Genomic DNA, 13,149 nt, shown 5'->3' with positions numbered 1-13,149 from the left:
TTAACATAGGACCCCTTTTTTAATATCACCTGCACAATTCTTGCATCCATTGAACTTGTGAGTTTGTGGAAAGTTTCTGCTTGAATTTCTTTGCAGGATGTCAGAATATCTTCCCAGAGCTGCTGATTTGATATGAACTGCATTCCACCCTCAGATCTTCTGCTTGAGGAAACTCCAAAGGTTCTCAATAGAGGAGGATGGTGACCACACCATGAGTTTCTCCCCTTTCATGCTCATAGCAGCCAATGACACAGTGGTTTTCCTTGCAGCATGAGATGGTGCATTGTCATGTGTGAAATAATGTGGAACCCAGCTCTCTGAAATTAATTATAGTGATTCAAAGAGCCCTGACACACAATACCATCTATAAATTTAATAGCACAACAAAAAGTGTAATCTTTATGACACTTAAATCCAATTTGCATAATAATTTGGAACATGGTATAAAACCACAAACAGGAATTGTAGCATAAAAGTGTTTTTTTTTATGATTTCCTTCAATTCAATCACATAATCAATAGGTGTGTGATTTGAAGTTTACAAGCCATGTCGGAATAAAAAAGCACACCACAGTTTTTATCTTATTTTATTTTTCAAAAATAAACTTAATGTGCCTCCTGAGGCCCAAACTGCTCAGTCCTCTGTGGGCTTTATACTGGAAGCTCCTCCTACAAAAAAAAGCGTAATCATTTGGTATCCAATCACAATATCAATTTATAAATAATCAAAAATGCACATTATTTACCTGTACCTAAATCTATTAACCACAACATAACCAAATTGTCTGGTTGCATGAAGCTGCTTTTGTTCTCTTCTTAAAAATGATGTGACAATCACACACACCCCTCGGCACTGCATGCAAAATGGAACATTCCGCAATCAGCTTCTCCATATAAGGTTCCAGACGCCTGCTGCTCTGGATTTGACGGAGCGATTTGAAGAACACACAGAGGCAAGATGGACACAACACATCTTATCTGGTCATTTTTCTTTTTAAGATCAAGTATAAAAACAATTACTACCTTCACCGTACAGTCCGACACAAACCAAGCAGCACAACTCTTTATGCTGGCCAAAATTTTGTTTATGAAAATAAACAACATCTTGAAGTCATTGGTTGTTAGAGTGGGTCACCACATGACATGCCTTGACTTGCCTATGTTATGCGTCTGATCTTTGCAGCATTCAGTCTTGACGTGGTCATTCTGTGTTTCTGAAATAACACTGATAGAGATACTTCTGCTCAGCCTGAGCCAACCTGATGGTGGAGGAGTTTTAACACCTGGTCTGGAGGAAATGCATTTTAGCGCCTCTAAGCAGGTGTGTTTGTGAGTGTGATTGCACTGAGTGTATTATTCCACAGCTGCAGCTGAAATGCTGATCTTTGTTTGCACGCTGGCGCTCATCAGTCTCTAAAATGCACATTCTGGAACGCAGTGACGCTGACGACAAAAATCCTAACTCAATTCACCCCGTCTGCCTTTTCTCTGATAAGTCATTACCCTCCAGCCAATATTTTTCAATAAGCAACATGCCGTTTCGCTCATTGATGGAATGCCTTGCTTTAGTCTGCTTTTGCTGGGATTCTTTATCCACTCCTACGTTTCTTTTTTTAAAACTGGAATGACCATATTCCTTTAGAACTCTGGAGGAGCTTCAGAAATCCACAACTCAGGTGGGAGAATCTGTCGACAGGACTTCATGGATCTGGCCGTAATGAAAGAGTTTTGAGACGAAAGGTATTGTTGAAATACTATCTAGGGTGCACAGCAACCATGTGGAAGGTGTTCTGCTGAGACCGAAGTAAAATTTTTTTTTGCTTTAATTAATCCTGTGAAATACTCTGGACACCTTACCCCCCAGTAATGGACTGAGGCGTACAGTAGGGTCCTTGACAGATTCTCCCTTTTGTTTCTGTGTACCTGGTTGACCTCATTGCTGAATAAGGGACGCTTTAATCCGTTGTTGATGTCCGCCACTCTGGGGTCTTTAAGGGAATATGAAGTAACAGACTGGTGTTAGTTCCTTTGGTCACTAAGGCATAATGCCTGTTAAGATGACAGACCTCACGCTGTTGTGTAACTGGTTAGCATCATGCGATGAGGTAAAATGGGGGCAAATGGAGGAATCATTAGAAGAACCGTGTATCTCACACAACTAGGAACAAAAGTGCTGCAAAGTTTCTCCATTTGCTTTCTGTAAGTACAGATATGGAACATAAAATAAATCAGCCTTGTTTCCCTTATTTTTAATTTACCACATTTTCTTTTAATACACAGATACATTATCCAGCAGAAAATTCACATTTTTCAAAAACCAAAACAAAATAAAACTTTTTGTCTTCTTTTAATCATTATACATTTAGTACATTAATAAATATATCGTCCTGCTAACAGTATATACAATCGCAAAAATTCATTTAGCAGAAATACATTCTTTACTGCCAAGAGGCCACGTATTAAATCCAGAGCACTGCTGTGGTGATTTTAACTGCTGCACAGAACCAAACTGTCCAAAGGATCTAATTACAAGCTGAAGCAGGGATAACGTCATGGCTTACAGGTTGTTCGTTGATCCAAAGGATGATACAACACATGGCACACGGTCCTTAATTAATCCACACGTCTTACTTTTAATAATATTCACTTTCAAAAGCAGCAGGGATAGAAACAAAGGCTGCTGTTGTGGTAAATGACAAGAGTACAACACATTTAGAAACAATTTTTTTTTCAGTTCAAATGCTTTAAAATGCCATTTATTAACAAATGTACAACTGACACACTCTGGTGTAAAATATGAAACAGAAGATGATTTGTGATGCAATAAGCATATTTTGAAGGGAAAACAGGCAAACCATGGTTTATGCTCACTTTTTAAAGTAGAAAATTGTACTCAAAAACTAACCCTGTAGAAGTGCTGAGAAGGCAAAATCTTAGTGTCGTGAAAACAATAGCTGAAACAAACCTTAAAAGTAAAAAAAAGAAAGAAAAGGCAGTAAAAAAATATAATACCATGTGTTTTTTTATTAGTGCAACACTCATTAACCAAAATGAACTGCAAGAAGAATTTAGATAACACATCTGTGTTCAGCTGGCAGCACATTCAGACAGCATGTAAGAAAAAGTTAAATCTGCAACACGCTATAAGAGTGTCCAAATAACAAATCACAGAGTGAGCTTAGCTATTAGAAATGAGAACGTTGATTTATACAACAAAATCAAGCTATTTGTGTTTTTGCAGTGCAGTGAAACATATAACTAATATCTCTAGAACAGTATGTTCAGAATGGTTATTTTCATAATAATCTAGTGAAAACAAGAAACATGTGCCTCATCAGATTCTTTTTTTTAATCTCAGATGACCAATCTAAGGTGGAAAGATGCCTGGTAATGGACAGAGTCTGATATTTACTTCTAATCTAGGCAAGGGGCCGGTTTGTACACATAGATTAAAAATAGAAAGTTATTACACGATCTTCCTGTTTTTGTTGATAACCAGATAGAAACTATTATTCCCAACACTGCAATCCTACTATTGCATGGGGATTATTTAAAGTATCATAGCCTGTTTGTTTTTATTTGCTTATACTAGCTGGTTACTTAGTCCGGGTGTTGGCTCAACCGGAGATATTTTCAAACGGTCAAATTTGAGCAACAGAAAACTGTTTTACTCCATTTCAGCCAGCTGAGCAGCAGGAGGAAGGGCAGCAACGTGTTACCATAAATCCAGAGAATATTACAGACACCAGACAAAGTGCTGGTGAGATTAAAAGACTTGAGCCTTTTAAAATCTAGATTGTGTCAGCTTTTGAGTATGGAAGGACTCAGGAGGTCTCAAAAGAATTTGAAATCAGCCATCGCACTTTGTGGAAATCAGTCCAGAGATTGACGAAAATCCACTGTGTGAGAAATGATTAGTGCATGGCTACAAAATGGAGGAAGGGGTGAAATGACAATGAGTGGGTAGAAAATGAGGAAACAAAATGGCAAAGGGACGAACTGACCCCCCCCCCCCCCCCCCCCCCCCCCCGAGTCCTAATCAGCCCATCCCTATAAAAAACAAAGCTTTCAATCCAAAAATGTAAAGTACAATTAAAGCACTGCTGTTCAGGCACTAAAACACCAGAATACCCTTTTATGCCAGCAACTGCGACCCCTGTTTGCAGCATCAGCGCAAGCATGGAGTGGAAATTCAACATGCAGGTCTTTGGAAATATGGATAACACTGAGTCTGCCTCACTGACAGTCTGCTACACAGTTACACACACGCTTGCACACAATCTGCACCTCTGCCCCGCTTTGAAGGAGTACAGAGAAATACGAGTTTTAAAATTCTACAGTGCTTCCTTTTGTCATCCAGAATACGGTATAAGGCATTTGTAGATGTGTGTGATATTTACGTTTATATGTACAACATGCTCCTCTTTTTTGTTCATATTCAGGCCAAGAAGCATTTCCAGATGGTGTGAAGGTCGTTTACACTCCACTTTCAAATGTTATGGCACTTGCTGAAAGAATCTGACACGTCGCGGAACGTTTAAGAGCAAAACTAGCTTTTGCAATAATTCAGTTTAAGCAGCTTCACCTTTTGTGGTTCATGCTCTCATTCAATAAAGGCAAGTCTTTGGAGATCGTCCCCTCTCTGACAGAAATGATGGCTTCCAGGTTGGCTCCTTAACTCGGTTGGGTTCAAAAGCTCACAGTGGATTCTGTCCAGCCGCTTGAGCCGTCGCCCTTCAAGGTGCTGGCCGTGCGGCACCGGGACGGCTGTCCGTCGGTCAGGCCGAACAGGCGCGCTGCCGCACCCCGGTACTTCCACGACATGGTGTTGTAGAGGATCGGATTTATCGCCGCGCTCAGATAGAAGAGCACGACAGACAGCAGGCTGCAGTACTCGGAAAGCACGGACAGCAGCGGAGAGGGCGCGTCCAGGAAGCGGAACTGCAGGTAGCGGCCCACGTGGAAGGGCAACCAGCACAGAACAAAGGCCAACACGACCACCACTTGTAGAGACAGAGAGCAAGAAGAGAAGCAATCAGTGAGGATAAAAGTAATAATAACAAAAAGGGTAGCAGATATAAGACAATGTTAAAACGGTAAGGATGGCATGTTGGAGTAAGAGTTTAACAAAGACCAGCGGAAGATTTTTTGCATAAATTCCCAAGTCCAAGTACTTTTTGTTTTGTACAAGAAAAGATCAAATGCCCAGATTTTTAAAAGCAGTCAAAGGCTTCAAATAAAAATAAAAAAAACAAACAAAAAAGCAAATTCAGGATCATTGACCAGATGCTGCGCATGACCATGTTTTCATCTGTCTACACATCTCATCTGTGTGAGGGGGGGACGCTCGGTCAGCATTAACTGGAAAGGCGAATAAGCGTTAGAAAATTGTTCAGGGACAAATGTTTGTATCTATTTTCAGAGCATGTGCTGCCCCACAGAACAAGCTGTCCTGAGCTGCGAGTCATTTCAGCCATGTCTAGACCCACCACTCAAATCAGGTTTCTTTTTTACTTTAGTTCAAAACTTACTTTTTCCCTATCAGCCATCTATCTAATATGTTTTGAAAGTTCTGACAGAGGTAGTCAAAAGAGGGCTTTTGACCAAAACTAAACAATCTTAAAAGTTTTTTTTAAATATTATTTTATATTTGAGAGCAAAAGCAACAGACATCTTAATTAACTAATTGAAATTAAATTTATTTTAGCAATTCAACTGAAAATATAAGACTTTAAATGCTTATTCCACGTAGAGCAAAATATGCTGATTTTGTATTTCTATTAACTGTATTAATTTTGGCGCATAGAAAATGAAAACCCCAAAACTCGATTTGTATGAACATTAGGATCAGCTTGTGGAAGGAAGCCCAGGCTTTTGTTCATTTGCATAGTTTGGTTTTTTCATTTTCCTCTCAACATCCTCTGGTTTCTCTGCAGGATTTAGATCAGAGAGTTTCCTGGCACAGTGATGCTGTGGTCATCAAGAAGGTATTGGCACCTTTTACCAGTGTGGGAAGGTGTCGAATCATTTTCTCAAATTTGGTTTCTTAGAGAATTAGAATTTTACATAACACTGATTAAAAAAGCTTTTCTGACACAGAAGTGTCTCCCTACAAAAATGTAGGTGCATGTAGCGTACAGTTTATGTATCACTGGCTGAAGGGCTACTCTTCTGTTTCTGGATTTGATAAAACAGTGGAAAAACACCAGCAAAGATGACTCTACAAATCATTACTAATGACCCTTTTTTTCCAGTAGCGATGCTACTGGGCGGCTGATCTTGGCTCAATTCTACTCAGTTCGGGTGGTTTTCCATCGCAGTTTTAGTAGGAGGGGTCGTCATATACGACTGCAACAAGTGCAGAATGCTGCTGCTTGTCTCTTAACTTGGACAAAAAAGCATGAACGCATCTCTTCAGTGCTTGTTTCTCTTCACCGGCTCCCTTTTAGTTTTAGAAACAATTTAAAGTTGTATTGTTGAATGGACAGGATCTGTCTATCTCCTGGAGACCTATAGATCACTTAGATCTAATATAGATCACTTAGATCTAATTTTCATTTAAGCTTAGTTGTCCCAAGGTCTTGGCTGGTCCTTTTAAGTTGGAGCTCCTAAGCTGTGGAACCAGTTGCTCAATCACATTAGACAATTTTAAAGAAATTTCTTAAAACATATTTGTACAAATTCTTGGGCTTCCTTTTATGTTTTTTGTTGTTTTTAAAAAAAAATCATATTGTGTTTGTAATTTGATTTTATGTTTGATTGTTTGTTGTTTCTGGCCATCACTTTGGCTAACTGCAGCTGTTCTTAAATGTGCTACATTAATAATTGACTTAATCTTAGTGGGTGGCTCCAGAGACCCATAAGTAGACCAACCTGGTGTGTGGTGGGTCCTGAAGCTTTGACCCAAACAGCAGTTCATGCCTTCTGAATACCAAACTCATAAATTAGCTTAGATCCACAATATTCTTCATCATTGCTACTTGATCTCCTTTATCTACCACTCAACTTCTCAGTAGCTGCTAGAAAACAAAGTTAGCATTCCCACACATGATTTTGTCGACCATAAAACTGTCACGGCGAAGCCAAATGCAGGCAGGTGGCAGGCAAAACGATATGTCTATATTGCCAATATGGACCACAGATCATTTATTTTTGATTTAGTTTAATTTCTCTTTACACCTGTAATCAGAACAGTAAATGTAATACATTTTGAAACTTACCCAGCATCTTGATGGTCTGCCTATTGCTTTTGTCTCTGTGAGCCACACGGGAGCTCATGTTCGTCTCCCTGTGCCTCTGCCACAGACGACGGCCAATGAGACTGTACAGCACCGTCAGACAGAACACTGGCATGAAGAAAAACACCGAGCTCAGCCACACCATGGCCCCCATCAGGCCTGACTCAACGGCGTAGTGCGTCATCCTGCACTCCCGAGTGTCCCCAACATCCAAAAGCAAGCCAGTTGTATTAATCCGGGACGTGAGGTTTAGTGGTTCCACATTGTCCCTCTCCACTCCAACCATGACAAACACAGGCCCCGCGCTAAACAGGGACACCGTCCACAGAACACAGATCAGTGCGCGCACTCGCCTTTTGGTGACCAGAGCTTTGGCGCGCAGCGGGAAACAGATGGCCAGGTAGCGCTCCACCGACAGCGCGGTGATGTTCAGGATGGTGGAGTACGTGCAAGACTCGGACACAAACTGGAAGAGTTTGCAGAGCGCGTCTCCGAGGCGCCAGGGCCGGTACCTCCACATGCGGTAGAGGTCCAGCGGCATGCAAAGGAAAATAAGCAGGTCAGACACAGCCATGCTGCACAGGTAGAGGTTGGTGGTGGTGCGCATATCCCTGTACTTGCTCACCACCAGGATGGTCATGACATTCCCGGCCACTCCAACCAGAAACAGCAGCGAGCAGGCGACGGTGATGAACGTGAGGAGAGGGATTGAGTAGTAGTTGAGCGGAGGCGCGGGCTGGTCGGCGCTGCTCGTGGTGTTGTAGGTCTCCTCCCAGCTGCAGTTACGCGGGAGGCACTCCGAGTCATTGGGCCAGGAGGGCATGCTGCAGCGCGATTATGCACGGGACCAGGCCTCCCTGCGTTCTCTAAAGTCCCCCTGGGAGTTGGAGTCCTCATGCCCCTTAGAGGCGCTCTCCCCGGCGTTCATTACGGAGAATGGCAGACGCGCGTAAAACCAAAAACCTGACGCGCGCGCTGCGTAAAAGTATGTCGGGAGGTTAAAGAAATCGCAATTATAGGATGAAACATTTATTTGAAGTCGTCTTTCTTCTCAAATATATGCTTGAGATTAGATTCGTGGACGCATCTGATTCTGAAAACAAATTTTTAAGTGACCTGTTACTTATGTCAAACAGGAGTCATTAAAAACACACAAGCTCCTTATTTTTAGACCACAATTGAAATTAAAACAGAATGCGCATTCTTCTCAGAAAGAAGTAAAATCAAATTCTATACTGACTTTTGCTCCTTTAGTCGCACTTACTGCTACAACTTCTTCTGTTCTGCGGTGAGAACCGACATCAACCTGGAGTCTTTCATGCCCAAAGGTGACATGAATAGTTCACGTGATCGGGCATTATCCAAAACAGGGAATCGTTTTACGATTTCCATCGGGAGCAGGTGATAGTGAGTCAGACTCCGGGTCCTATGATGCGGCGGCAGCAGCGAGGAGTGACTATCCTGAGAGGACACAGATTCAGTCACCCAAACACGAACGGACAAAAAACGACCACCGTGAAAACAAATTCCACCCGACGAAGAAAACACAGTTTTATAAAACTGACAAAAATCACAATGGGGCGACGCGTTCTCAACATCTTCAGGAAAATGAATTTAGGGATATATGACCCATGGAAGGATTTCAGAATAAAATTTAAAAAAAAGGGAAAAATAAGAGATCTAGCTCCACTCCCTGTTGTGATGCTTTGGATGTGATGTGATGAATGCCCTGTGTGTGGAACCAGATTCCCAGTGCGCAAAAAAAAAAAAACAAAAAAAAAACATCAGGTGAAGAGGTGCTGCTAGGGGGGAGGTGGACGGGGGTGCACTGTGGCTGCAGCGACACCACCTACTGGAGTTGTTAGGGCAGTGATGCCTGGACGTGCACCCGATTCTGTGAAACTTTGCTCACAGTGTTGCCTTTCAAAGTCCACAGCAGAGGAAAGAGACGCAAAAAAAATAAAAATAAAATAAGTGCCTACCAGTTAGACTGGATGAAGATGATGGATAACATAATGACATAAGTAACTGTTGTTGCCAAAAGTGATTATTTTTTCTTTTTCTTCTTTTGCCTAAGACATCTTTTGGAAAGAAAGAGGTGGTGTTTTTTTTCATTATTAAATTTTTATTTTATCTTTATTGATTCTCAAGAAAGTATCACATACATAAACTTAGGTCTCTACATCACAGGATTAACTTCAACATTTGTAATAAGGTAGACAGGTAGACCATTGCATGACAGTCAAAACAAAAATGCAATTTCACTTCCCTGAGAAAGATTATAAAGCAAGGAATAAAGAGAGTGTGGAAGAAGAAACCAAAAAGAGAGAAAAGAATCAAGTCAGAAATGTGAAGAGAAAACCTGAAAAAAACAGAACAAATAAACAAACAAAAAAAAAAGACACCGTATAAAATAATTATGAAGTATGGTTGTCATAGGAGAGTGGATTGATTAAAATTTTTTTTTTTTTTTTTTTTTTTTTTACCAAAGTTACATGTCAAAAAATGACATGGACCATTATTATTTTAGGAAGGTGACGATACTGTTTTTAAACCTGAACCTGCTTTAAACTCATCCACAACTTTCTCCCTGATTTGTCAACTGGATCTTTTGTTCTTCATGATGCTGTTTCAATGTCCTCTAGCAAACCTCTGCGGCCTTCACAGAACAGCCGCATTTAGACCTGTCGCGATAAACGATAAATCGATTAATCGTACGATAAATAAAAACTATCGACCTCGTTTTAATTATCGGCATTATCGTCTCTTCCGGCCTTCTTCTCTTTCTGTTGATGACACCGAATGAAAAAAGGCTCAACTCCGGTGCTCTCCACTCACCCTCCCTTCCTCATTTCCTTAGTGTAAAGCCCAGCGCACACTACACGATCTTAGAGCTGTCAGACGATTGTCGGCCCATTTTCAAAACCTGACAGACCACACATTAGCCGACAGAAATCCTAGGTATAACGGTTCGATCAGGTTCGTTCCTGCCGTGTGGTGTCCAACAATGGGCACAAAATAATGGCTGCAAGTTCAGTGAACTAATTTTAAAACCAGGCATTAATCAATGCTTTACTACAATCTACCTGCAATGCATGTGGCTAGTGTCAGCGTAAAGTCCTGACTGAATGAAAATCATTAGAACCTATTTACGTCACGTTAACGAAGAACAGCTGAAAAGTTACCGGGTTTATCAACTGCGGTAGCAATTTCGCTCCAACTCCTCCTCTTGTCATTTCTATGTTCTTTGCGTGTTGAATAAACATTAATGTTGTTTCCACGTCGGCTGGACTTCGGGTTGCTCCGTGTCAGCTGTTTGGGATTCCCCGAGGTAATTTCCCCTCAGAAAGCACGAGGAGAATCCGCGCTTTCTGATTGGCTACCTGTCACATTCAACAGGTGTAGTTAAAGCTCCCAGTCGGGAAAACCCCTGATTTGGATCGGAGCGGCAACGACGATCTACCATAACACACCACACAATCTTAGAAAGACCAATGTTTTAAGATTGTCATAAGGGGAAAAATAGGAGCAAAAATCATGTAGTGTGATATATTGCATCAGGTAGTCGATGTGCCCATCTTCTCTATTTAAATCTAATTATTACTGAAGGGCAACATAATATACAGACTTCATAATCTGCACTCTTTTGGTTGAATGCAGTATTTATTTCCACTTTGGCTTTATGTTGTTTAGTTTTTATCAAGTACATTTTTTGTTAATGGAGACTGAGAATCAATTTTGTTTTTGGTTGTTTTGTTTATTTTGTTTATCAGCTCCAGTGTTAAATATTCTGTTGAAAATAAAGTGTATCCATCTTTGGCAGGAAATCACATGCATTATTACGTCATTTCCATTAAATCAGTGTAAAAAACTCTTCAGACAATATTATCGTTTATCGCAATAGTTTTTTGAGACAATTAATCGCTCAGCAAAATTTGCTATCGTGACAGGCCTAGCCGCATTCCTACTTAGATTGACAGGTTGCTTTTTTAAAATTATTATTGCCGTGACTTCATTAGATTTTATCAGAAAGACAATGACTGCAGTCAGACACAAGTCAAAATTTCTTGATTTTTATTTGTAATCATTGTCCATGTCACAATTATCCAGTGTGGTGATGGTTTATCACATAAAAGTTTTGCAAGAAAATGGATACTTCATTGTAAAAGTGATAATCTACAACCAATTCTAAAATGTATTTTTCACATGCAGATGAAACGTATTCATCAATGGCAAACTTTTTCTTTCATTCAACTTCCATTGAATAAAAGTATTACATTGAAGTAATTTAGTTATTTGGAATAATGACATGACAGTATTACTACTTGATGAGACATGCAGCAGTCAGATTGTCATTCAGCTTAAATTCAGCGTTATAATTGCAATCACAAGTAGCCTAACTGGCTACTAATGGTAGCCAGTGGCGGACATTATTAGCCCCTGGCTAATAATGAGGCTGTAGCTCAGATTTAATTGAAGGCTTGAATTAGCTTCTGGCAGAATGAAAACAAACATGATTATTATATGTACATCAGCCAGCATCCTTTCTATTGGAGCTCATTATCCAACATTATTCAGCACATTTTTTTTATAAGTACACTGCCCTTCACGTTTCACTCAACCCTTCCATTGGTAAAGATGTGGGGGGCAAAAAAAGCAACTATTTTTTATTGCAGTTCCATCAATCAATGAAAAAGATCTGCTCTTTTACAGTGAACTTTGATAAGTGTTTCAAACTCTTTATCATTTTTATTGGATGTGCTCTACAAAAAGGAGTTTTGAAGAGTAACAACTATTAGGCACAACATGATTTAAAGCACACTAGATCAAAAATGTAATTTTTTAAATATTTGAATTCTAACAATAGAATTGTTATTCACTGCATGTACTCGTTTAGAATGTAGCTAAAGTTGACCTTGAATTAGATAAAAACGAAAAGAACAAATCTGTAAAAGTCAACAGCTCTCATGAAAGCTTGAGAAGCTTTCTGTGCTGAAGCAAAAGATTTATTTTCCATCCAGCTGAAGCTAGGTCAGTGGCAGCTCTAATGCTAAAGACAATTTAGTTAGCTTACATAGGCTAGAAATGCAGAAAGTTGTGATATTAAGGATTTTTAAAAAACATTGTTGTCTTGGCATTTTTCAATTTGAAATTTAGATGATTTCAGGAAAGAAGTAATGTATTTATTTTTCCTTAGTAATAAATAAAACAAATAACCAATTTCTGCTTGCTTTAACACTATGAACTATCTTTTTTTTTGTTTGTTTTTGTTTAAAAGAACAAAACAAGAAATAAAATCATGCATGTAATAAAAATTAGGTGACAACATATTTATTTTTCCACTGATCAGATTTTATCCACGCTGTGCCATGTGTTGTTATCTCGCTGACCTTTGGGCTGTGTCTCCTACCATTATGTTTATGGCCGATGAATCATGATGCGCGTGTTCACGGGGAAGGAGAGAAAACTGGGCGGTGATAAATAAATGCAACGAGTGAGAGAGATCTGACTAATGGACAGAGCAGCAGGCAGGTCCTCATCAGGACAGCTGTGCTTTTCACAAGATTTTCTCTTCATATCTGGTATGTACAGTTTTGTATGTGTGTGTGTGTGTCAACATTAGGATATGTGTGAGTTTGCTCTTTATATATATGTATAAAGGTAGAGCTGACTGAAATTTTGCACAGAACACATTTCATGGGATTCTGCTCATAAAACTGGGGGAATCTTTTGTTGATATCAGCTCCATTTAAGCTGATATCAACATTAGCGCAGATGAAATAACAGTTGTTTTGGGCACAGTGGGGGAAAACGACGACAACTTTAGAAATATTCCTTGTGACACCAACCAAACTTTTAGTGCTCTGACTTGTCTGAATATTTTAACAGGCCTAGACTGTGACTCCCTTCTT

At 39.9% G+C, this 13,149-nt stretch overlaps 2 protein-coding genes across 2 annotated transcripts in view; one reads left to right on the top strand and one right to left on the bottom strand.

Annotated features, from left to right (window-relative positions):
* Positions 1–2,327: 2,327 nt before the first annotated feature.
* ghsra (growth hormone secretagogue receptor a) lies at positions 2,328–8,980 on the bottom strand. Its single transcript, XM_028000060.1, has 2 exons — positions 7,220–8,980; positions 2,328–5,002 (listed from the first exon to the last, which is right to left on the bottom strand). The coding sequence occupies exons 1-2, from the start codon at positions 8,058–8,060 to the stop codon at positions 4,689–4,691; spliced, it is 1,155 nt and encodes a 384-aa protein (XP_027855861.1). The 5' UTR covers positions 8,061–8,980; the 3' UTR covers positions 2,328–4,688.
* A 3,739-nt stretch (positions 8,981–12,719) lies between these two features.
* The window catches only part of pld1a (phospholipase D1a), a 35,631-nt gene continuing 35,201 nt past the window's right edge, over positions 12,720–13,149 (top strand). Inside the window, exon 1 of the mRNA XM_028000040.1 lies at positions 12,720–12,819. The gene's annotated coding sequence lies outside the window, so the exon portion shown is untranslated. The remainder of the gene's footprint in view (positions 12,820–13,149) is intronic.

The sequence above is a fragment of the Xiphophorus couchianus genome, chromosome 19 (assembly GCF_001444195.1).
Source record: "Xiphophorus couchianus chromosome 19, X_couchianus-1.0, whole genome shotgun sequence".
Lineage (NCBI taxonomy): Eukaryota > Metazoa > Chordata > Actinopteri > Cyprinodontiformes > Poeciliidae > Xiphophorus > Xiphophorus couchianus.
This window is presented reverse-complemented; position numbering and strand designations above follow the sequence as displayed.